Genomic DNA, 25771 nt, shown 5'->3' on the forward strand with positions numbered 1-25771 from the left:
GGCTTGTTTACTGTTGGTGAATTGGTGTAATTCTGTACATAAAACACACAATATCTGCTCATTCAGTTGGTGAATATTTGTTAAAGTTTTCTTTTAAAGTATAATTGGTATTTTTAGGCCAATTATTTGAAATACAATGTGTTTTTTCATATATGATCAGCCCAGGTTCACACCTATTTCTCACAGTGTTTTGTTGTAATCTGAGGTTATGTAACTTAAATGGTTAAATGTTTCTGTTTGTTTATGTCTCGGTGTTTACTAAAGTTTCCAACCCCACACTGAGGAGAGTTGGTCGGTCAGCCAGGGGAGCCAGGTCTCCACAGTCTGACCAAACCTGCGTCATGTTGCAAAGTAAAAGCCCGAATATTATAAGAATTCCTGTGATTTGTCCTTCAAAATAAAAGCTTCAATTAAGTCACATTGGGAAAGAAACCTTGTTTAGGTTTGGATAATGTAATGGACACTGCAAGTGCTTTTCTATAGAGCTAAATTTAGTAACTGACAACTAAAGAAGTTTAAAAACACACACATTTATTCCAGTGTAAGCCCTTGTAAAGTAAGACATTAACAAAGAAGAATAAGAATAGGAAACAAGATAGACACCGTTCTGAAAAAAAATGCTTAACTATATATACATTCACATTACCAGCCACATGTTCAATTCCGATCGAATCTGAGTACAGAGCAGATTAATCTGAGTCATTCATTGTTCATTATTCATATAGTACATTCACCACTGTGTGCAATATTGTGTAATTACTTGTCTTAATTACTCTCCTGTGTGCATTTTATCCAAGTTATTTCACTTTTCTTTTGGCCTATTTGCTTGTTTTTTACAATCACCATTTAAAATGTTTTTAATTGTCTTTTTCTCATGTAAATGAATTCCACATATTAGGTGCCGGAAGGATTTTTTTAAAAGTTATTAACATAAATATTTAATAAATATTACATTTCTGCCAGTAAAACCTCTTTTATAGTGCACACTGTGCCTTTAAGCCCTGTTTACTTCAGTCCTGTAAAAGTATTCAGTGATACAGTTTGAGTCGCTCGTGTGGGCTTTTATTTTGTTAAAAGAGACCGGATGTTTTGTGTGTGCGTGCCGCCGTGTATCTTGACTGTGGTCCGGAGGATGCGCATACTCCCAGATTTAAGGGGGGAGGTTTGGAGCAGCCTGGACTCGCGGTGTCTCACAGCGTTTCTCCGACAGGAATGAGCCAAACACTTTCTAAGATTTTCTTAAAAAGCACCTCAGTTTGTGGAGACGAATAAGAAAAAGAACCAGAGCTCTAGGTGAATTGTGTCAGAGTCTTTAAGTCTACTTTAGGACAGTTTTCGTCGGCGAGGACACTTGGTTTCATCGCGAACGGAACCTTTTTGGGATAAAGGGACGAAAGAAAAGCGCCGCTCTCTCCAGGTTAGCCCGGTAGGATAAAAGAAGCTCGTCGCCAAGGAAAACAGACCCCGTTGTTAAAAAAGTGATTTAAATTGGCTTTATTTAGCAAGTTTTCCCCCGCTCTGTTGCTTATCTGGCTCTTTCGGGGGTGGAGGGGGACGCACATTCTTTTCTTCTCCCCGTTAAGTTTGGCAAAAGTATGCGCAAACTTGTTAGCTAGGCGCCGAGTGACCGGAGTACGTGAGCTGCACACGTTTATGTCTGGATTTACTGTTTTCCTCAAGTTTCGTTGCATCAGATTTCAGCCCAGCACGGAGTGTTTCACCGGCCCAGTCTGAAGGTGAGGAGCTGATGTTACTCTGGTTCTTGTGTGTTTACTCGCACGAAAACAAATGTATTTAATTGTCTGCATTTATTGACCGGGATAATTAAAAAAAAACCGTGTCTCTCAAACTGACAAGAAGATGTTTAATTCACATTAAGCCACTTGTTTTTCTGTGGTAAATGTTAATGTGTTCTGGAAATGAGTAAAAATAAAAAGGTTCCTTATTCTTTTGCATTGGCTTCATCTGCTGTTTCTCGACACTGAGGGGGTTTAAAGCACAAAGGCCCAAATGTTGCATGGACTCCTGCTTTAAACACCTTTTGATTTGCCTTTGTTGTTCACATCAGCTATTTTACCTTTTTATAAATACTGCGAAATGTGGTAGATTAAAGCCACACATGGTGATGTTATTTGTTTTATTCAAAGTTCAGAAAGTGGAGCTAATATGGTTTTGTTGTTTGTTTCGCTGTCTTTTTCAATTCGGATCACTTGTGTAAACAACGTAAACAGCAGATGCCCCATGATTTGGATCATTTTAGTATGTGTGTGCAGTGTGAACAGCAAAGGTCTGTTTTGAATCTGATTTCACGTTAGAAACACAAATGCAAGGCCTTGATTTGTTGCATATCCTGATCTGATCCAGACTGTTTTTTCTTGAAAGTCTGGACATCAAAAACCAACAAACACACAACACATGAAATATTGTGTGTGTGTGTGTGTGTGCATTTTCAGTTTAAAATACAATTCAAATCAGATGTTTCACTGTTGCACACTAGTCTAGAACCATTTGGCTGCTCAAATCACGTTTTAACATTTTGCCCCTGGAAACCGTTTTGTTATCACACAACACACCGGTCTCCTTCACAAATCGATTTGTTTGGAGAAGGATAAAATAAACAGGGGGTACACCTGCGTCATTACCAAACCGACCCAGGCAGGCGGATTGGTTTTGTCTGGATACATAAATCTGATTTGATCCCTCGCAGTTAAAAGACAATCTGTCCTGCTGTCTGAAAGTAGCCTGAGATGTTTGCTTCATGGATCCAGAGCATGTCTTTGAAAGTCTTGACTACACGTTGTTATCCATTCATCGTAGCCCTTATCTTTAAAGGGAAAATTCAATTAGGGGAGTGTTAGGGTTTGTCCATACCTTCCACAGTTTTGGCAAACATTAGGGTCCACATCAGTGTAGTCTTCCACCACACATGGACTTGGTCTCATATTCCAGTCACTTTTCATGTGAGTGAAGGATTGTTCAGGTGAGGGCACTGGCACACCATGTGTCCATGGTTACTGTCCTCTTCACGGTCTTCTCTTCGATCAGAAGAGTGCGCCACCAATGCGTGCGCTGGTGTATGCTTCGGCACAGGGTCAGCACGAACTGCAGATGATGACACAGAAAGTATGAATCTGGCCTCAGTGACCGCTCTCAGCGTCCTGTTTGTTTGTTTGTTTGTTTGGAGAGAGACGGAGACGGCAGAGCCGAAACACAGCTTGTGCATTGTTTTGACGTTGGAACAAGAGCAGCTGAGGAAATGTGTTGAACACATTGTGAAAGGCAACCAACGTGTAATTGATTTTCTCGTTGCTAGTTAATTATTAAATTGAACACCAACTTTTGTCCGAGTTTAAAATGTTTTGTGATTATCAGCCCGTTCACTGTGAGCATGTTTGGGTTTCTTTGATAAATCGACACTTTTTATCATCATAATATCTTTTAAGAAATATTCATGCACACATAAGCACAACACCATAAAAGCTGTGATACAACGTTGTGGATTATTAGCCCTTCTTGTTTATTCCTTTATTTATCATTTGTCTGACAGCGGGTAAACCACTAAATGTATATCAGTGTTATTTATTTCGTCAAAACAATGTAAATCAGGCTCCAGGTTTTTTTTTTGAGTGTCAAACTACCAAACCTCAACAGTTAATTTCAGTCCACATCATCTGTTTAAACTCTCAGAGGACATCCCATCATTTCTACATCTGTCATGAAGTGTTGTTCTTCAGGGACAGGCCTGGTGTTATATGAAGCTCTAATGTTGTGTTATAAACAATAGGAGTTTTTTTAAAAAAAGAAGCACAATGTCCACAGTGAGGAAAAACAGTTTTCTCCTGAACCTTGGTTTAGAATAGTCCTGCTCTTCATTTTACATGGCGGCTCCATTTGAGTGGAATCTTTGTAAAGCAAATGACTATAAATATGTGTTGTTGTGGGTGTTAGTTTTTACTAGCAAGTGAACATAATCACTCATAGGTCTGCCACTATCTTATTTAAATTGTCGTGAGATTAATCTATTACATGTTTGGTCCAGAAAATGTCAGGAAATGTTCATCTGTGATTCCCAAAACTTTGAAACGATGTTCTCATAACTCTTAACAGAGAGCTGTTTTAATTATTAAAACATTGGTACGTTGCTTTTGTGTCTGAAAATAATCAGATTTAACTGCGTGTTTCTGTAACGTCTTCGGGTTCGATTGATCTAACCACACGCGGCAAAAACTTCCACTTTTGAGTGCGAACCGAAAATGGCACAGCATCAAATAACTTGAGTCCCCACATTTGAGTGTAGTCTTGCACATGACACTTGATCTCCTGCCGTGACACGCTGCTGGTGAACCACTGATTCAGACTGTGAGGCTGCAAAGGGGAGAGGGAAAAAAAGGTGTGTGTTTTTGTGAAAACAGTAGCCTTAGGGAAATACTCTGATGCTCTTTATCTTCCCCGGAGCTGCAGACTGTCATGTTGGCGGCTCAGAGTGCACACTGAGCCAGGGATGGAAGGGGGTACAGAATTTGGGAGCGGAGGAATTTTCTGCATGGATGGCGGTGAACAGTAATTATGGTGCAGGTCATGTTATGGGTTAGGCCTGTGGCCTTTGTCTTTGTATAATGAGAGAAGCGAAATGGGTCTTGCATCTTCTAATCTGTTTAGTTTAACCCCATTTATTTTTCAGGTTGTCTTCTCTGGAAATTACAGGAACCCAACATTACTAATAGCTCTGGAATATTTCCCCATGAGTTCTACTTTTGAGACTTTATTCCTTCCTTTTAGACACCTTCGGAAAACTAACTGAATGTGTTTACACACGAACACACCGCCTTTATATTCCACTTTAAACCTCCCACTGCTGGAAAGTTTACCCTCGCTTTTGAGTTCAGTCCAATTATGCCTCAAGTAAAACCTTTGACTACATGTTTATCCACCTGAAGCAGTGGTTGAATTTTAGCTTCGTGATGTGAAATGTGTGTCATTCTAACTAGAGCCGCAACTAACGATTACTTTCGTAATCGATTAATCGTTTGGAGCCATAAAATATCAGAAAACCTTAAAAAATGTTGATCGGTGTTTGTCAAAACCTGGAAATGATGATGGTCTCAAATGTCTTGTTTTGTCACTTTTAATGATTTCTTTGTTATCCAGAGCAAAGTAATGAAGAAAATACTCACATTTAAGAAGCTTAATCAATCCGAAATCTTGTTTTAATCATGAAAAAGCTTCAAACCGATTCATGGATTATCAAAATAGTAATCGATTAATCGTTTCACCTCTAATTCTAACACTAGTATCCCTGTTAAAAGGATTCTCCCCAATATTATGTCCCTGTCAGTGTGTGTGTGACTCAGTCTCTGCTCACAGACCCACTCACCAGTGTAAATTGTGTAAGCCGAACCTGCTGTTGTGTGTGTGTGTGTGTGTGTGTGTGTATAGTAAGACGCGGAGTATGTTTGACCTGTGATCCCATGGGAGCGGAGTATGACTGAGTGTTGTGTCATACGCTTAAGGACCTACTTCCTCCCCCGTTTCAATCGTCGATTGTAGAAACGAGGTCCCGGGGAACTTGGGTTCGGCTGCTCTTCGCAGTTCCTTCTGTCTGGCAGCGGACAAACTTTCTTGGAGGCCTCCCAAACACTGACTCACTGCATACAAGGCTGCGATGACCAAGCTTCTTTATCCCCCATGTCAGACCCCCCCGACCTTGCTCAGCTGCTAGAACACTAGACCTTTCTTGGAAAGAGAAATTGAATTGGTTTTGAGGAGAACACAATGACGTTTCAGTGATGAGTGCTCACACAAACAATGACCACAGCTGCATCTGTACACATCTTTGTGTGGAAAACATCAGATCCAGATGTGTTGCGTTATCACACTGGCAATATTTTACATGTATTCATGGCTCCATTTATCATGTTTTCAAGAGTGAATTAAGACGAGAAATGAAACCAGCATTTGGTTTGACACTTCTTGTCAACTTGTGTTAGCAAATGGCTGCAGGAGGGTCATTTTAGGCTGGAGGACCAAAACCAACTGTGAGGTGATAGATCTCTCAGTGTGGAAATGGTGGCATGAAGGTCTCTTTCTACAAGGGTGTCATGTAGCAGGCAGTAGGTTGGTTTATTTGGCCTTAAACGAATTTCTCAAAGGGGTTGAGGGGCAACTGTAAATCTCTGTGGTCAGATGCTGTGGAGGCAACCACTCTATGTCCCGTTACATTGCATCGCTGAACCCTAAGTGGTCCAGCAACAACAATGACAAAAAAAAAACCAGAAACTTGATAGTGTGATAGCTGACTTAAGGAGTTCAGACCTTTTTAATAGTTGTTTTGAAGTTTCAAAAACAAAACGTTTTATTCCGAGGAACGGGGCATGGCGCCTCTGCTTTTTGTTGACTTGAGATATCAGACTTGAGGCGAGGCTGACTCTCGACTGTGTGGTTTCTTATCTGTGGTTTTTCTTCAATCAGCCCTAACTGCTGAAGCACCCACCTCCAACCTTGCAGAAGTACAGAATATTCTCTTCTTCTTTTCGGATGACCAAGGAATTTCAAAAAACTACATGCGGAGAGTGTATTATTTTGTTTAGTTTCAGATTCTGTCTTGTGCGCCAGTTTATTTTCTAGAAAATGTGTGGTATTGTTTTTTATTTATGTTCTAATGTATTTGTTTGTTTGTTTGTGTTTAGGCGAGCACTGCGAATGAGCCACTGCTGATGCCCCAAAGGTCTGAATGGAGTTCAAGTCGCAGCGGAGCCTTAAGTTGTAGCTCCCTCAGCAGAATGCTGATGAGGCAAAGTGTACTTCTGATCCTGGCTGTATTTGCCCAAGTTTTAAAGACCCAGTGTCGACCGGCCAACACCGATGAAGGTAAGTTGACGGCTTAATAACTCACAGCTACTCTGGTTCTGGTTGCCGTATTAATAAATATTGTGTAACTCTTTGAACTAATATACTTAAAAGTCTGACTTCTTTTGACTCTTGCCTTTAAGAAGCAGTCCCTTCATAATCAAAGCTTTGTTCTTGGTGCAGGAATGTAATTCTAACGCAGTCCAGGCTTTGGTGAAATCTGTCCTTTGTAGCGTTACCGTTCCCCCCACATCCCCATTTTTCCCCCCCGAGTCTGATGTTGTGCATTTGAATTTGCCAGATGTAGCACAACTCTGTCTCTGACCATTAGTAAAAAACCTTTGTTCGCCCCAACCGAACAAATTCACACCTCCTGGAAACATTACAAATGAATTCCCTGTAAATCTTACTGACAGAAGTTGGGTCCAAATGTTTTTTTATTTTGTAAACCGCACAACTTTGAGACGTGAGCCTCGCCCCGGCTCCTGCACAAGTTCGCTCCTGAAAAGGAGGAAAACGGCACTGAAATTGAATCCTTAAAAATGTGTCTCTTGGATTTCGTCCAGCGGTGTAATAGCTGCCTGGACTTGTGGGCAGACGGGTTTGGATGTTTACGCGCCACAGTCGGAAGTGGGGAGCAGCAAAAGAATATGATAAAGCCTCGGCATTATAATTAGAGTAATTAAGCAAGAGGGTCTCTTTTTAGGCTGTAAGCCCTAAAATAAACCCGGTGCGGCTGTGTTTAAGCCAACAGTGGGACAGGGAGGAGAAAATGACTCCCATGTGTAGCCCAAGGGCAGCCCCACTACTGAGCAGTCCCTGCTCCTCTCCTCCTTTTGTAATGAAAAGGTATTTGTTGTCACTGAGAGAGGAGTTAACTGCCAGGGAAACTATAAATTATCCGTTTTAAAAAAAAAAGAAAAAGGAAAGAAGATGCTACTTTGAGCCCTCCCTTATCCTCAAAGATAGGGTTTCATTGGGAGAATGTTTGTCTTCTAAGGTGAGCCATAAATCTCCTCTGGGGTGGGGGAGGAGTGATACATTTACACACCACAAAGTTCTTAATCACCAAATGGCCAGGTACTATCTATGCGCCTCTGTGCTTTTCCCCCTCTTTTGCTCCCCCACAGACTTTAGCTTGGGAATGCTTCACTTTTCTCTCCCCCCCCCCCCACTGCTCCCCTGCTGGGTGACGGATGGCTTCAGCTGTCGACAAACAATCACAGCAGAAGCATTTGGTTGCATTCCTTTTTGTTCTGGGCGAGGAAACAAAATAGTTGTATGGAAATGGCCGTATTTCATGCGTACTTCATTGTTTGTCTTGGGGGGGGGAGTTGTTGTGTCTTGTTCACATAAGAAAAGAATATTCCCTGAACAAATTCAGTTCATTGAGTCCCTTCAAGGGCCACATGGACAGCCATTCACATGATTACACGCCCTCTTTTCCTCAGTGTGACCTCTCGGAGAAACCGTTTTAGTCTCAAAAGCACTGCAGAGTTTGTGAATTATTTATTTGTTGTTCCCCCGAGGATTTTTATTTTCGATTCCATGCTTTGCTGTCACTCAGAGTAAAAGAGCCAGTGGCTCTTTTAGTGAAGGACTGTTCAGAGAGAGGAAGTGGGGCCCGGTACAGCACACAGTGAATTTAAGGGTTAACTCCAAAGAAATGCAAGATTCTCACTCATTTTCAATCAAGGATAACTGTTGTCACTTGTTAATGACATTATGTCCCATAGACCTTTTTATTTTGGGCAAGTTTTCATGTTTTTTTTTCATATCAACCCTTAGTAGAAAGGCAACGACACAAGGAGGGAAAGAACAATTTTACAACAATATTCAAACACTAAGATATGAATTGAATAGTGCGTTATGATTGATGCTAAACATTAAAATGGATGGTTCACATTCTGCTGCTTTTGCACGGACTGAGTTCTGTATATAATCGATTGACTCGGTCTTGGTGGAAACTTTAAAAACGTCAGAGGAAAGTTCTGTTTTAGTTTTAGAGTAACCGCTCGGATCTCACGCGATACTTTTTCTCATGGTGAAAAGTCAAGTTCGGAACGACTTGTGATTCATACGAACCTGCGACTTTTCTAATCACTGCGTCACGGTGAGAGAAGGCACCAGTTGTGTTCATTTAGTCTGCCCTGGTTTTACTGTGTTTGTTCATTAAAGGCATAATTTAAGTCTAAATGTAAGTGAACTCATTTGAATGACAATGGAAGCACTTTTCAGTGCATAGTAATCCTTGTAGCTCCCACGTGATAATCCATGCTGATTGTCAGCAGCTCATTTAGGAGTGAAAAGATCCTCCACTGGAGTGCTTTCAGGAGGGACACTCACTGGGAGATTTTTTTGTTTTCCTTGCTTGCTAATAGGCATTGTCCCTTTCCTTTTGCTTCCTGTCAGTCCTGCCCTTTGTCACCCACCCACCCTTCCACTTCCACTGTGGAGAAGAACACGAGCCACAGCCATTTTTCACTGCGCTACAGCAGGGCCTCCACCGCCCTGACTTCACTGCATTCAACCATCACTCCAGTGAGAGCAGGAAATCCCAGAGGTCATTCACGCGGCATATTGCTTCCTATCTCGTAGTCAAAGACGGTCCCACAGATAGACGGGGGCCAAGTCTTTCCTAACGGACTCTGTGACATTTCCCCTCCACTTTAAAACCTCTCAATGCCTTTTTGTCCTGAAGATTTTTCGACAAGATTTATATTAGGCTGATTATAGTTTATGTGTGAGTCAGTTTTTCCCAAATGGTTGGAAGTGCACATGTTCTGAAAATGTGGTCCTCTTAATCCGTTCTAATCCAGTCATAGCAACTGCAGTAGGATTTACTGACATTCAAAAGAAACCTCTGAAGAAAATTTGTTTTAAAAATCCAAAATAAACTGGTTTTCACACAAAGACAAAAGTCAGAAAACTCGGTGTGTTTTTAATCTCTCGCTCCAGTTTGGGCCGCCGGTTATCACAGAAGCACAAATGGTCCTGATCTACCCCGCAATAAAGCAACTAGCTAAATTGACGGCTTTTATGGGGCGCTTTTTACGATGTCTGCGGCCAGATTAACAGCTGGGATGTTGACACAGCCTTATCAGTGGCATCTCCGTTTAGCAGGCAGGCACAGAAACGTCACCGACTGGCCTCACACACAGTTGAGACCTCGTGTGTCCGGGTTAAAGACTTTCAGCTCATCTCTAAATACTTGTTCTGCTCTCGCTCCTCCCTACTAGTTTTGTTTTTGAGGAGAAAGTTGATCCTGCCCCGGCCCCCTTTCCTTCTGGGATTAAGAGCCTGTCAGACATATGTGATCCAGGAAATACCTTTACAAGACCCAAGTGGGGTCACCATAGCAACTCGCACTAGAACCTGCCACTGCAGGCCCTTTCTCGTCCGCTCCTGTGCACATGCTCACTGGCTCGCTCTCCCCGCTCACTCTCTCCCCCCCCCCCATTGTTTGGCCGCCTTTGTTGCGATGGTGGGGAGGGATTAGTCGGGTTTGCCGGTGTTCTGAGGTTGTGCTGCGTGTTATGTGCTTCCTGTTGGGAGGAAATGTGTTTACAAACAGGCAGTGCGTTCAGATTGATTTCATTTTGAGGAAATGATTCCTCAAGGTCAGATTGTTTTATTGGTTTTCAACAAGAGACAGTGTTACAGATCTTGTTTTGTAATCCATCCTTTGATTCCTTGGATGAAAGTTAAGTCAACCAGACTTGAGCCGTGTTTCCACCGGGTGGAACGGTTCGGTTTGGGACAGTACGGACAGAATTTGTTGTGTCTCCATTAGGAATAATACCAAAATAACCACTCTTTTATCACAGTAAAACAGTATGGTACGGCTTTACTCATGGCTGGATGTCATCACGCCGGTAAAAGTACTGTTCTGCGTCAAAAACGCAAGCCTGACCCAGGGCTTTACCATTCCAAACTGGACCGTACTGTACCAAACCCAATCTTACCATGATGGAGACGCAGCACTGTTGCCACAGTAGACCACACTCGCCCTTAATAATGACCAAATCTCTCTCGGGTAGGGCCCTAAATATTTCCCAGTCAAGTGGTTTATCTAAAGATTGTTTTGCTATGATGTAGAATGACTTAAAATAATCAGACTAACAATTACAGAAATGCCCTAATCGATAAGTTGATTGTGTGTGGTGATCCTGATTGTCATGAGTCGCCGTATCTTGTGTGCCTTTTTGGTTCACAAGTGCGATCTTGAGCCCGTGTGTCAGGCAGGTCGACCGGCAGTGATCTTTACCTTTTGTAACAAGACAAACAACACCAATGTGACGGACAACGTGTCAGCATAATTAGGTTAGCCCTCCCCCCTTGCAGACTATGTAGTCATTTAGAACAGTGTGGCTCAGGTGTCCTGTTCACCGACGCCTCCCCTCTCGTCATTCCTCTAATTGAATTTCACCTTCCTTTCCCAAGTAGCTCCTTGCCCGGCTGACGATACGGCCTTGAGTAATTTAATGCAATTACATTTTATGGGTTAATCAGAGAAGCCGGTTTCTGCTCTCTTTAAGGTTTGTCGCACAGATCGAGCTGATGTGATGCAGCGTATTCCAATAGGAATAATAATCCTGTTGGATTATTCTAGGAACACAAACCATGTAATGTATGTATTTTTTTTTTTTGCAGTGCTTGTGGAAACGCAAGCAGAGCTGTTCACGCGGTACCCCGGAGATCGTCTGGAGCTGAGTTGCTCTGCCAAGGAGCAGCTCCACGCCGTCAACTGGACCAAAGACCACGTGGCCGTAGCGGACGGGGAGCACACGCGCATCCGCAACGGCCAGTTGGAGATTGAGACCGTGGAGTTGACGGACTCCGGTCTGTACGCGTGCACCACCTTCGGCAACCACAGCGTCTATTTTAACGTCACAGGTAAAGACACGGATACGTTTTAATTCTTAACTCTTCTTATTGTACTATAAAGACATGGAATTGTCATAATGTTGTATTTACAGTCTTAGAAAATGTGTTCGACGATAAACCCCTTGAGATTCACCATCACACATACATGGAGTTCAGATATTAACGTCTCTCCTGAGAGATCTAATCACAAGTGGACAGTGTTCTGTCCACACATCCTGGATGCGTCCCCCGTGACCACTTGGGATCAGATCTCAGTTTCCCCATCCTGTTGCGGCGCAGATGTGATTTTCTTGTTTGCAAAAACAATTATGTTTTAAACCTGGCTGAGGGTACAGGTGTGTGTGTGTGTGTGTGTGTGTGTGTGTGCGGGTGAGAGAGGAGAAGAATATTTGTGGAGAAGCTGTGACTAAAAAATGAAAAGCACTGTGTGCTCAAGCTCTGCCATGACATGAGGTTTAAACAATTAGATTTTTGAGGTGATCAGTTTTTTTATTGTCACAGTAGCCTGTAGCCTGTACAGTGGTACAGAGGGGAACATCCGCCGAGCTGAAGCAGATTAATGTACATGTTGTCCATTTGCCTTCAAATGTGTTGATTTCTTTTTTTCTTTTCGGTTTCACCAGTTGATACCCTGGCCTCGTCGGAGGACGACGATGAAGACGAGGAGTCCTCATCCGAGGAAGCCAAACTGCTGGGCAGTCAGAAACTGCTGCGTAAGTGTTCATCTCCTCCTGTAACAAATGGTTACTGTTGACTTGTCGGGCCACGGTGACGGGAATATGACCAACCGTGCCGTATAGTCAGTGATTTAAGAGCTTTGTTATTAAATTATAGGTATGCTGTGTGTGTGTGTGTGGGTAACTTCTGGGTGAATGATTCCACTCTGATTCAGAGGCTTTTCACTACCTCGGTGACAGCTTTTACAAGAGGAATGTCCCCGCAGTGACTCACCATGGTTAACCTTAGATGTCTTCCAATTTGTCCACAGAGCAATTAAAGACACTCGGCCTTCATCATCGGGCTACTGTTGCCCACCATGGCCACACACACACACACACACACACAAACAATCCAGCAGCTGCCGTGTGTGGCCATTATGCTGACCTTGAGTTTGCACTGTGACTCCCTGAGTTTCATTCTCCCCCTGAAATTCATGCCAAAGTGTAACAAAGGCAGTTTAGAAACCATAGCTTGACAAGGATTTCCTTTTTATTTACTATATTATTTTATTTATTTATGTACTTAACCCATGTAGGACTACAAGCCCTGTGAATATACACTCACCTGCCACTTTATTAGGTACTTAAGACGCCTAATGGAATGAAAGGAGTGGAACCTGATGTAGTTTTTTGCTGCTTTAGCACATGTTGTGAAATTTTGATTGATTGATTGATTGCTTGATATCTTTATTTCAAACGATTAAAAATAGAAGAAAATGAATAAACATTTGACTCATTTGTAAAGGGATAGGAAGAAGCCTAGGCTTGTCAAGTCCTACCCCCATTCTTCACCATTAATTGCAAATTCTAAATAAAAATAAACTAAACGGACAATACAATAAAGGGAAAAAAAGAAAGCTACTCCAACCAAAGTCAATTTTTTGGCCCGTTCTGACACTTGAATTGAACGTTCATGTTTAAATGCATTTAGTTGCTGCCATGTCATTAGCTGATTAGATATTTATGCAAATGAGCCGTTGGACAGATGTACCTTTTAAAAAGTGGCACAGTGTTCCCCCTTGTGTGTGTATATATTGAAGCCATAATTGTATCCTGTGTCTGTTTTTCTTTCCTCGTATTCTGTAGCAATGGCTCCACAATGGGCTCACCCAGAAAAAATGGAGAAAAAGCTTCACGCTGTCCCGGCCAGTAAGACGGTGAAGTTCCGATGCCAGGCCAGCGGCAATCCAACCCCTACTCTGAAATGGTTCAAAAACGGCAAGGAGTTCAAGAGAGACCATCGTATTGGAGGCTTCAAGGTTCATAATTACATTTTAAAAAATAGTCTAACAACACTCTCCTTACCTGTTGTTGTTGTTGTTGTTGTTGTTTTATTATTATTATTAGTATTATAATAATATTGAATCAGGACTATACTTTCCCCTGGAGTAAGAAACACTTTCTGAACATTGGGAACGCAGAGACGAGTTTCAGATTTGACCTGACGAACAATACAAGATGAAACCCTAAACCACAAATAGGTGTAGTACCTCCAGGTGAGCAATCCTAGCTATCTGCGGGGATGAAAACTAGCACTGGCTGCCCTCATTCTGCTCGTCATTTCATCGTCTTTTGCTGTAATTACATCCACGTAGAGGTAAATTAACCCCGATACCCACTGTATCGGTTATATACGACGTGCGCGATCGCTCTTGTCAGCGCCTTCCCATTTTCAGACGGGTTGAATTCAAGTGTGACGCTAACTGCTCGTAAAGTGTGCCGCTGTAAAGGTCGATAAGCCAGTTTACACCAGTCTCTTGGTTTACAGAGCAGAGGTGTGGACAGGATCTATTCTATCTGTCTTTACTGTAAATGCTATCGCGCGTCCCGCGAGAGATAAACATGATTAATCAGCCTTTTACTGTCGTTTCCCGTTGCCAAATATAATTTATGGTCTCCATCCACAGCCTTATCAGACAAAGCGTGATGTGTTCATCACGTATCATGAGGCCGAGCTCTGTTTGCCGAAATTGTGGCCGTTGCCTTACAGGTGTGGGATATTTGTGCGTGTTCGGAGACTCGGAAACAAACAGTCTGCCTTCCCCGACATCTGCTCCTCGCATCAAGGTGTGGGCTAGTCCAGCCTTGTCTTGTGCTTCCCTTGCCTGTCTCCATTCCCAGCTGGGACACATTTAGGAGTTTCCTCTCAGCTGCCTGCACCTCTCTCCCCCCCACACACCCGGGCAGCACATTTAACCACCTGGCTGCTGTTTTTTCGGGGTTTTTGGTGCAAAGGTCTGCATCGGCGGGCCAGGGACGTCTGCCATCCCTCCCACACTCTTGCTTTTTATGGCCAGACGTCTATTGTTCATATCGTGGACATGGAGAACGTACAGGAGGGAGGGAATAATGTAGACCACATGCATTTGAAGCCAAGCACAACACATCTGGCAGCCGTGGCAGCTGCTCTGCCTCATCGTGTTTTGTACCTTTAAATGAGGGAAACCGTACTGTACGGCGTGGTCGGCTGCGTGTACGCATGTTTGATGTTGCCACTGCCTTAGAGGTTGCTCGGTTAATCACATACTGCCGGTCCTGGCAGATTTATGGAAGGAAAATTATGACGAGAGCCAGACATGAGTTGGCGCTAATAAGACATGTTCAGGCAGGAATACATTTAAAAAAAACGACCCTTTCTTTTCCCTATACTCTTTATTAAGTAGAATAAATATCCACTGTTTAAAATACTGCGGGCTGTTAAAGGAAGGAAGTGAAATCTTTCATCTTTCATTCACATTGACCTGCTTAAAATGATGTCAAAAAATGAGATTTTTAGCTCTAACAAATTACAGGATGATAACACACTGCAATATTTTGTCTAACGCCTTCTCCCCCACGTGTTTAGGTCCGGGACCACGTGTGGACCATCATCATGGAGTCTGTAGTCCCCTCTGACAAGGGAAACTACACCTGCGTGGTGGAAAACCAGTACGGCAGCATCAACCACACCTACCAGCTCGATGTAGTCGGTAAGAACTGTTTTCTTACAGTCCTCATGTCGGGTGAACGGAGCCCGCGTACTCGTGGCTTTAGCAGTATATCAACTCCGAGAAAGAAATGATTGCTCCCCCAGGAGCTGCCCCCACGCCTTGCTCTTACACAACCGCTCGTATAAATCACAAATTCCGCTTCCCCCGGTCGCGCCGTCCCTCGCGCTCTGCCTCGACCCCAGACGTCTGGAGCCTGATGAAGAGGGAGATCCCTTCACTTCCGTACCAAGTCCCCACAGGACTCCGTTGAATCTCGGCCAGGTTCTTGGCTCATGTGTTTACTTTGGAGACGCGTCGGTCATCGCAGAAGGGCTATAAGACGGTTTCATTTCAAAGCAGCAGCTCCAGATGAGGCGGGTGAACTGTGCTTGATCATCTGTTTTATGGCCACGCGAGCAGCATGCAGGTCAATATGATTTAAAGCTAGAGCTGCAACTAACGATTATTTTCATAATCGATTCATCGTTTGGTCCATACAATGAAAATCTTCAAAAATGTTGATTGTGTTCATCAAACCTGGAAATCATGATTCACTTTTAATGATTTCTTTGTTATCCAGAGCCTTAAGAAATTAAGAAAATATTCACATTTAAGAAGCCTAAAAGATCAGAAATCTTGTTTTAATCATGAAAAAAGCTTCAAATCGATTATCAAAATAGTTGTTGACTAATTTAGTAATCGATTAATATGTAAAACGTCCGCGTCAAATACTTTTTAACAGTCAAAGTTGTTTTGACCGGTAAAAACTTTGAGGTGTCTGTGGTTTTGATAAAGTCTGCGACGCGTGCACATATCAGAGCTTTGTTTCCCCGCCTCCCTCCCCCCCGCAGAGCGCTCTCCCCACAGGCCGATCCTGCAGGCGGGTCTGCCGGCCAATCGCACCGTGCCCGTGGGAAGCGACGTGGAGTTCGAGTGCAAGGTGTTCAGTGACCCTCAGCCTCACATACAGTGGCTGAAGCACATCGAGGTCAACGGGAGCCGCGTGGGTCCCGATGGTTTGCCGTACGTCCGTGTCCTTAAGGTATGTGTACAGTTTAACCCAGCTTGTGTGTTTTTATTTTTTGTAATGCATATTTTTGTTGTGCGTTTGTTTGTTTTCCCCCTGATTGCCGTGTCACTTGCTGTAAATGAGAATGGCTTAAGTTTGGATTAAAAACAAGGTCATAATGTCTCCGTTTTAAAGGTCCAGGGTGTGACGTGTGGTCCAAATCAGTTAAATACTGCTGTTGTAAATAACCGACATGAACCAATCCACGCTGTTGTGTTCTGCTTCTTTTGTCTGTGCTGCAAACGACTCTATTTTTATTTCCAGCATTCTGGGGTCAATAGCTTGGACGCTCAGGTGCTGACCCTCTACAATGTGACCGAGGAGGAGAGCGGAGAATATATATGTAAAGTTTCCAATTATATAGGAGAGGCCAATCAGTCGGCCTGGCTGACTGTCACCAAATATAAGCCCACAGGTAACCACCACCACCACCACCACGCAGCTGCATAGGGACGCCACACTGGAAGTACATCTGGGACCACCTGGGAAACCTAAGAGCATATAACTTGAGAAAAACCTCAGTTGTTTCTCTCCTCCCTCCCTCCCTCCCTCCCTTCGTCTCTCCCTCCTGCCTCAGTGCTCCTGACTGTAAATGACGCTATGGAAAATTCCCAGCAGAACAGTTGAAAGTGTTCAGTCTCCGGTTTATGTTGGACCTGTTTTCATTCCTGCTCCATGCCTGTGCTGTGCCCTCCTAATAAGGGCCTCTCTTGCCATCTTCTTCTATTACTCTCGCTCCCTTGCCCTTCAAAGTCCTGTGTGCTTGGCTCACAGAGTCTCTCTCTCTCTCCCCCTCCTCCTCCTCCTCCTCCTCTTTTCCAGCTGTCCTCCCCCCTGCTCACGTATGCTTCACAGACCCTCCTGTTGTTTGTCGTCAGCAAAAATCCGAGCGCGACCTGTTCTGCCGTGGAATTTTCCATGTTGCCCATCTCTTGCATGTAGAGATGAGACTGAGGTATTTGATGTGGTGATGGGGTGAACCACTGTATGGTTCAGCAGTGCAGACTCAACCTAACCAACTCCTCCACTAACAGATACTGGGAGACCCCTGCAGGGGGCGCTCTGTGGTTCCTTTTGGGCAGATGGTGTTGGATCGTGGAGGAGAACGCTCCTCCATCGCCTTTCTCTTTCAGAATCCTTTACTCATGGTTCCTTTTCCCCCCCTCTTCGCCCCGTTGTTGGGTCTGCTTCCTTTATTTTCTAGACCGCTGGCCTTAACACCACGGACAAGGAAATGGAAATCCTCCAACTGAGAAATGTGTCTTTTGATGACGCTGGGGAGTATACCTGCTTGGCGGGAAATTCTATCGGGTTCTCTCATCACTCTGCATGGTTGACCGTTTACGAAGGTATCAGTAGTTCTGTCTCTTTTTCCAACTTCTCCCTCCGAACCCCAGCCTGGCTCTCCGCCGTCACATTTTCCAGAGCGAGGTCCTTTTTCTGACTTCATTTGTTAATTTTGAGAAAATGTCAAAGGAAGCCAGTGCAACTAAAACCCTCCCCCCCCCCCACCTTCTCCTGTTCTCAGCATGGCTCCTGCTCCATCTAGACTCTGTAGATGGACGAGGTCGGGGCCATGTCTGTGCCGTTTCATAAATAAAATCGCAGCGCGCCAAACAACCCATGTGCTGCCCGTCAACCAGCTAGCCGGTAAGGTTTTAAAAACCTGAGTGGTTCAATCCCTGGCTTCCGGTCTGTTTTTGAATCCCAAATTGCCCCTGATGGTTTACTAAAAAAAGAAAAGACTTCTCATTGCATTCTCACCAGGGGTTGTTTGGCAGCGCTCATGCGATTTTACTTTGAACCGCCTCTGCTGCTCTTCTGCTCCCTAATTGGCGTTTGCATTCGATTTTTGGTGTGAAGCTGATTTCCTTTGACAAGCGCCGCAAATGACACGCACTCCCGATGTCATTTCCTGCTGGCGAGCACAGTGGCCGGCGTTGATAATTGGCTCGGTGTCTCATTCCTGAAGGTCCGGGGATGGGCATTCGTCCAGCGATCGCGCCGCTTGTCAAGTCAGCCTCTTTCGCACAAGTGCAGCTCAGCTTGTGTCGCCGGTGTTGGTTTTTGGGGGGGTATAAAGGCGCCCCTTCGGTCAGTTTGGGACCCCTCGGTTTGGGATGTGCTGTTCCGTCTCCAGCGATGCTAACACTTTAGATCAGGGAACACATATTCACTATTAACTAGGTGCTCACTAACATGCAGAAATAGCACACTAGCCCTTTATTAGTAATTATTAAGCAACACCTTATACTACATAATCTTATTTTACCTCTATTACGACATGAATTAAGATTAAGGTGTTAATACGTGCTTTATAATTACTAATAAAGGTCTTGCTACTTATATGCATGTAAGTAAGCGCCTAGTTAATGGTGAATATGTGTTCCCTAATCTAAAGGGTTACCCCAGCGATTAAAGAAAATAATTCATAATAAAATGAGCTTAATGTGATTAAAAAAAAGTTACCTGTACACGAGGGCACATCCCAGCCAAGGTGTCATTTCCACTGTGACCTGGAGGCCGTTACACCCCTGTGTTGGTACGAATAAATGTCGGTGTTTTCACTGAGTGGGAGGAAAAAAACAAGATCTGAATTGAATAGTTTCTCAAATGTTAGCAGTTTTTAAAAAAAAAAAGAATAAAAATGAGCACATCAATAAATAGGTTTTCATTTAATAATCATATAAGGATTGCACTACCAGCACCAACACGCCAAAAAAAAAAATAATACAATGAAAAAGGAAGTAGATATACTGGATATTAAATAAAGTGCCTATATTTTGTACATTTACGGGTTTCATGATTCACGGGTTAATTTGGGGTCTAGATTGAAGTTCTACAATTTTCAAAATCTGCAAATTAGCAGCCGTTTTATATGTGATTCAGTGAAGTTGGAGCGTTGATGTTTTCACGTAGTCTCAGGCTCTTTGGGAGCAGCGTTTTCTGTGTCGACTCATTTTGGCATTCCACCTTAAAACGTGCTGTAACATGCACAGATGTGATTTGACACTGCACGGGGAAAAAAAAAAAACCACATTATATGGGCACTTGCTATCGCTGTGTTGGGCTGATAAGAGGCCCAACTTGTAGACGAGCGAGTTCAAAACACTGTGTGTGAAATGTTGATTTGTGTAAAAGTCAGACCCTTTGTGCACTGATGCACACACACACACACACACAAACAATGAGTGAAATGCCAGATCTGGGCTCTTTGGGTTTGTCCCAATTTGGATTAAGCTGCGATTCAATGACGGAGTGAAACCCGACGCTCGGGGAGTTTGTGTCCGTGTCAAAGGCTCTGGCTTTTAGCCACAGTGTGTGCGTTTTAGTTGTGTTTATTTGTGTTGTTATGTACATGGTGTGTCTTGAGTATGTGAAGTGACCCCAGCCCCTCACCTCCCCCCCCCCTTCCCTGTCGCCTTGCGCTCCCTCCACCACGTAGCCGTCACGCACTACCCGCCGGCCAGCCACACGTACCTGGAGGTGGTGATCTACTGCGTGGGCTTCTTCTTCATCGCCGTCATGATCGCCATCGCCGTCATCGTCAAGATCCGCACGTCGTCCAAGAAGAGCGACTTCAACAGTCAGCTGGCCGTGCACAAGCTGGCCAAGAGCATCCCGCTGCGCAGACAGGTAACAGAAAGTAGATAGGGGGTTTGGAATATTTATACCTTTTTCACCTCTTCCTTCTTAGATAAGCACTAAAAGGTCCGGTGTGTAACATTTAATAGGATTTTTCTTTGGGCTGAAATTGAATAAACTACCCATAAATATGTTTGCATACTGTATAAATGCTTTAAAATAAAAGAAAAAATGGTATTTAAGTACTTAAGGTTTACTCCTGATGTGTTTGTTACAATAATTCTTGCACACTGGACCTTGTTTATGATGTATTTTGACTTGTTTGAACAATTTCTCTGCAGTTAATCATAATAAAAGCACTTAAAAGCGCTTTCAGGTTCATTGTAGAGCCTGGAGGTCTTGTGCAGCAGGTAAGTACATCTATTCAAAGGAGGGTTAGAAGCCATGTGGTGTGGGTGGATGTTTAACTATTTCTTCTCCACTGTTATCGGCTCGTACCCCCGACGTCCGTTTCATTACGAGGGGAATAATGTCAGTCTAATTCACTTCAGGTGTCCGTGGACTCGAGTGCCTCCATCCACTCCGGAGTGATGCTGGTTCGCCCCTCCCGCCTCTCCTCGAGTGGATCTCCGATGCTGTCGGGGGTGTCGGAGTACGAACTGCCCCAGGATCCTCGCTGGGAGTTTTCTCGCAGCAGGTTTGTCCTCCAGAAAACTTACATCCTAGCGGTAGATAAATAAATAAATAAGCAAAAAAAAACAACAATATAAGATGTTTTTTGCTTGTAATAAATGAAAAAAATTATATTTAAGCCTTACAAGATAAGGGTGACTCATTTCTAGCTATATTTGACTAATTGTGATTCATAATAAGCTTGTGATGCTCAGAAATAGTATTTTCCCCTCAAAAGTAGCATCTTTTAATTGTCATCCTGTTTGTTTTAAGTGTATTTAACAAATTTTTAGTTCTATAATTGTGACACTGTTCTAGATTTGAGTCCAAACTGGCATTTTGAGACAAAATGTCTTGAAGTTAGCATTCCTGACATTCCTGAGCTTAAAAACCTTCTGACGTGTCAAAAACAAGCTCCTTTATCTCACTTAAATCTTACTCTTTGATTGTGATTGTGTCTTATATTAAGTGTGGGTGAGATATTTTGACTAGAAATGAGATAAATCTAAGTTTTTGCAGTGTAAACACCTGAGATTTGAAGATGAACTCTTCACGCGTTCTCCGTCTCTCGCAGACTCGTCCTCGGGAAGCCCCTTGGTGAAGGCTGCTTCGGTCAGGTGGTGATGGGGGAGGTGCTGGGTCTTGACAAGGAGAAGCCAAACCGTGTGACCAAGGTTGCCGTCAAAATGTTGAAATGTAAGTTAGTTCTTCATGTGTTCTAGTTTTGGATTGATAAATTGAGTCTTTTTCACCATCTCATTATGACTCCACCCCCCTGTCTTCCTTCCTTTTCCAGCTGATGCCACAGAGAAAGACCTGTCAGACCTGATCTCAGAGATGGAGATGATGAAGATCATTGGGAAGCACAAGAACATCATTAATCTGCTGGGAGCCTGCACACAGGACGGTAGGACCAGAGAGTTTTTTTGTTTGTTGCATGAATGAATGATTCATGACGCTCGACTGTGAGGAGCTAAGACACGTCTGTATTGAGTACTGAGGAGTGTTTGTTTTTCCTGGTATGTCCGTGTGTTTTTTACAAACAATTCATATTTCATAGTTAGAGTGTAGCACTTTGTATTCTTATGGTATCTCATGTAATAATGTTTCTTTTTCTTTTAAATATTCTACAATCGATGTTGTTTTGATGCCTGACTTGGGACACAAAGATTCCCGTAGACCTTTTTTTGCGTTGAATGTCGAGACAATATTTTCACAGACCGGCCTTTAAGGTGTGGCGGATAAATACAACAAAATAAAAACTTTTTTTATTATTATTGTATATAAGTATAATAATAAAAGCGAATCCACTGTGTATGCAACTTTATTAGCAGCGTTCCTCGTTAACATCGCGCCAACGATACTGTACCGAGCGCAGCCGAGCGCCAGCGTCCCAATTGACCCAGGGGTTGGGGACCACTGCTATAGTTGACCTTGTGACCTTGTCTACTGTTGCACCATCATTTTCAAATGAGTCTCTAATGATGTGATGTGATGTTTGTTCACTGCAAAAATAACAATCGACAATCGCCATTTTCCTAGGTCCCCTGTATGTGATCGTGGAATACGCATCCAAGGGGAACCTGCGCGAGTACTTGAGAGCTCGGCGGCCCCCGGGCATGGAGTACTGCTACAACCCAGACCAGGTCCCTGTGGAGAACATGTCCATCAAAGACCTGGTGTCCTGTGCTTACCAAGTGGCTCGAGGCATGGAGTATTTGGCTTCTAAAAAGGTAAACACGTGTTTTGATGCGTCAGACTTTGTATTTAAAGCAGATCTGTTGTAACGTGTGTGTGTGTGTGCAGTGCATCCACAGAGACCTCGCCGCCCGCAACGTCCTGGTGACCGAGGACAGCGTGATGAAAATAGCCGACTTCGGCCTCGCGAGAGACATTCACCACATCGATTACTATAAGAAGACGACCAATGTGAGTTCTCCCCGTCAATCCGCGGACGTTAGCGGTGGATAAAACTGCCGCTCAAAGCTGTAACGCGCGAGCCTTTCCTTCCTTTTCCTGCAGGGTCGCTTGCCAGTCAAGTGGATGGCCCCCGAGGCTCTGTTTGACCGGATATACACGCACCAAAGTGATGTGTGAGTACCCGCGTTCAGTTTTTAAGCTTTCTCCACTTCAGCCTCGATGGAACGTGAGGTGAACGTGTGCTTGTGTCTGCAGCTGGTCGTTCGGGGTGCTGCTTTGGGAGATCTTCACCCTGGGAGGCTCGCCGTACCCCGGCGTCCCCGTGGAGGAGCTGTTCAAGCTGCTGAAGGAGGGTCACCGCATGGACAAGCCGTCGACGTGCACACACGAGCTGTAAGGAATCGCGCCGTACAAATTTAAGCCGTGTAATTGGACGACAGGGAATCAATTTAGTGAATGAAATGTGTCTCCACTGCACTTGGCGGCAATTTGTTGGGATTAGGCTTTTCCCGGTCGACGGATTATGTTTGATTAAGCTTGTCCAGCGTCATTCACTGTCTTTCTACTGTCCATTCATTTGAGAATATGGTAGACTCAGACTGAGCGGTCCAAAAACACACCACTCGCTGTTTCTTTTTCTTTTTCGGGCCCGAGCACTCACACAGTGGTACGAGGACCTATTGAAATTGCTCAAATAATTTTTTTATTTCCAGGTGCCTCAAATTATTTTATTATATTTTATTTTATTTTATTTTATTTTATTTTATTTTATTTTATTTTATTTCACTTTATTTTATTTTATTTCACTATATTTTATTTTATTTCACTTTATTTGATTTTGTTTTATTTCACTTTATTTTATTTTAATTTCATTATTCATTTATTCATTTATTTATTTATTTATTTTAATGCGAAAAACCGATGCGAAATGGCTCAGTAGCGCCCCCCTCAGTTCACATGCCTATGGAGCAGGCCGAAATTCGTATGGCATTGGGACCATGACCTCATTCTCATTCTCTTATTCTTATTTTTTCTTATTCTTCTAATTTCTCTTCTTCTTATTATTATTGTTATCATATTGTCATTATTATTATTATTGTTATCATTATTATTATTATTATTGTTGTTGTTGTTATTATTGTTATCATTATTGTTATTATTATTATTTTTATTATTATTATTATTATTGTTATTATTATAATTCTCTTTTCTTCTTCTTCTTCTTCTTCTTCTTCTTCTTCTTCTTCTTCTGTGTACCGGCCTGGTAGAAATGAAATTTAGCAGCATTTCAGTTGGAATGAGATGTTTTCAACTAACACAAGACTGACGGCTGTCTCTTACATTTCCTTGTTATTTAAAGTGTTCGAGAGTCACTGAGTGACGGCGTAACAAAATAAGAACCCACGTCTGCTGAAACGATTAGAATTTAGCATTTTTTACTCCCTTCATTTGACACCAAAGAAAACGTTCACACTATAAACCTGAATCATTAAGAGTCAGATTCTGCTCTGTGTCTCAGCGTTGCCCCCAAAACAGTTGGCATCAATATTTATATTCCACTCGATCTTGTATATCAGAGAAATTCCAGGTGCTTAGCAACGTCGCGCCGGTCCACACTATTGTTTGATGACCAGTGTAATGACCTGCTCCAGGGCTGAGTCAGCGGCCAGTGGAACATATTGTTCAGCCTTTGTTTATGAGGCTGCCGACGACAGGGTTCTGGACGCTCGGCACGCCGATTTCTATCGTATCGATCTGGACCTTGACGGTCATTTTTGTGAATGTCTGCAGGTATATGATGATGAGGGACTGCTGGCACGCCGTGCCTTCACACAGACCCACATTCAAACAGCTGGTAGAGGATCTAGATCGCTGTCTGGCCATGACTTCCAACCAGGTCTGTTTTACTCCAAGTCGCAGAAATGTGGGAAACGGAACACAAATGTTGATTTCTCTTTCCTTCCCTTGTGCTCGCCAGGAGTATTTGGAGCTCTCCGTGCCTCTGGACCAATACTCCCCCAGTTACCCCGACACCCGCAGCTCCACCTGCTCCTCCGGCGAGGACTCGGTCTTCTGCCACGACGCCGGCGCCGAGGAGCCGTGCCTGCCAAAGTTCCCCCCCCACTCCAACGGGGCAGCTATTAAGAAACGCTGATACCTCATCTCTCCGCTCAGACAAACTTTTGACATTTCCTTTTGCTCCCTGCCTCGCGGGGTAGGACTCTTTACCCCCTAACCCCCACCCGGTATTCCCAGAGATGAAGCTATAACAAAAAAACAAAAAAAAACACTCTGCGAGGAAGGAGCTGGGAGTCACCTCGCGTGGACTGAAGAGTGCCGCGTTTTTTTTCCCGGGTTCGCGGCGGTGACGGGTGTTAATGGGGCACTTTGTATTAACGGGGAGGAGGCGATTGGTCGCGGCGTCGCAGGAACGCTTCACTTTGGTCATTCCGTGGTCTGGACCCACTGTGATTATGTTTTTTTGTTTTTTTGCCGTCATTAGTGGAGGACAACGTTCCGCTTTCTACACCAAACCCAGACACTAAAGAGCATCATTCATTCATTCATTCATTCTCTTCTTGTAAATACAGTTAGAAAATTATAAATATGAATATATATTTACACTGTACTCTTATTTTTTAATACCATAATTGATTTATTTTCTTTTCTACAAGGTTTGTTTTCGACCCGTTATTGAATGTAGTCGTCAGTAGGGGCAGTTGTTACATGATTTAAAAAAAAAAAAAGAAAAGAAAAAAGAAGTTGCTGAGGATTACACGGCCAGTCGTCAATGGATTTAAAAAAATATGTGGTTTTTTTTTTTTATTTTTATTAACTGTACATGCCTTTTATGACACCAACTGCAATACAGTGTAGCTCAGTGTTTGGGTGTCTCTCCATAAAGAGATGGATTTATAAATTCTTGTATATGCGACTGTGTGTGTGTGTGAGAGAGAGAGTGTGTGTGTTGAGTTTTTAATCTGGTTTTATGGAGATAATCCGTTTGCGCGGCCACAACTGTAAATATTCCCGGATGTTGTTCGCGTCCGTAGGCGTCGCGCTCTTCCACTGTGCACACGCCTCCATTCGCTGCCGTGTGACTC

General features: G+C 43.3%; 1 protein-coding gene across 5 annotated transcripts in view; it reads left to right on the forward strand.

The window, feature by feature from the left end:
- fgfr1a (fibroblast growth factor receptor 1a) overlaps window positions 1-25587 on the forward strand; it is a 34875-nt gene extending 9288 nt beyond the window's left edge. Inside the window, exons 1-18 of one of the 5 annotated variants that reach the window (XM_044027460.1) lie at window positions 1154-1736; window positions 6687-6867; window positions 11500-11742; window positions 12357-12446; window positions 13539-13711; window positions 15298-15421; window positions 16273-16463; window positions 16755-16905; window positions 19936-20132; window positions 20627-20772; window positions 21322-21443; window positions 21544-21654; window positions 22290-22480; window positions 22554-22676; window positions 22770-22840; window positions 22923-23060; window positions 24459-24564; window positions 24646-25587. In XM_044027460.1, coding sequence (XP_043883395.1) covers window positions 6714-6867; window positions 11500-11742; window positions 12357-12446; window positions 13539-13711; window positions 15298-15421; window positions 16273-16463; window positions 16755-16905; window positions 19936-20132; window positions 20627-20772; window positions 21322-21443; window positions 21544-21654; window positions 22290-22480; window positions 22554-22676; window positions 22770-22840; window positions 22923-23060; window positions 24459-24564; window positions 24646-24822 — 2508 coding nt within the window. In that variant the 5' untranslated portion in view covers window positions 1154-1736; window positions 6687-6713 and the 3' untranslated portion in view covers window positions 24823-25587. Of the gene's footprint in view, window positions 1-1153; window positions 1737-6686; window positions 6868-11499; window positions 11743-12356; window positions 12447-13538; window positions 13712-15297; window positions 15422-16272; window positions 16464-16754; window positions 16906-17694; window positions 17840-19935; window positions 20133-20626; window positions 20773-21321; window positions 21444-21543; window positions 21655-22289; window positions 22481-22553; window positions 22677-22769; window positions 22841-22922; window positions 23061-24458; window positions 24565-24645 lie in introns of those variants that run through there. The other 4 variants (XM_044027462.1, XM_044027463.1, XM_044027464.1 and 1 more) reach the window with 4 other exon arrangements.
- Window positions 25588-25771: the final 184 nt, after the last annotated feature.

This window comes from Solea senegalensis, linkage group LG6 (genome assembly GCF_019176455.1).
Source record: "Solea senegalensis isolate Sse05_10M linkage group LG6, IFAPA_SoseM_1, whole genome shotgun sequence".
In the NCBI taxonomy this organism is placed as follows: Eukaryota; Metazoa; Chordata; class Actinopteri; order Pleuronectiformes; family Soleidae; genus Solea; species Solea senegalensis.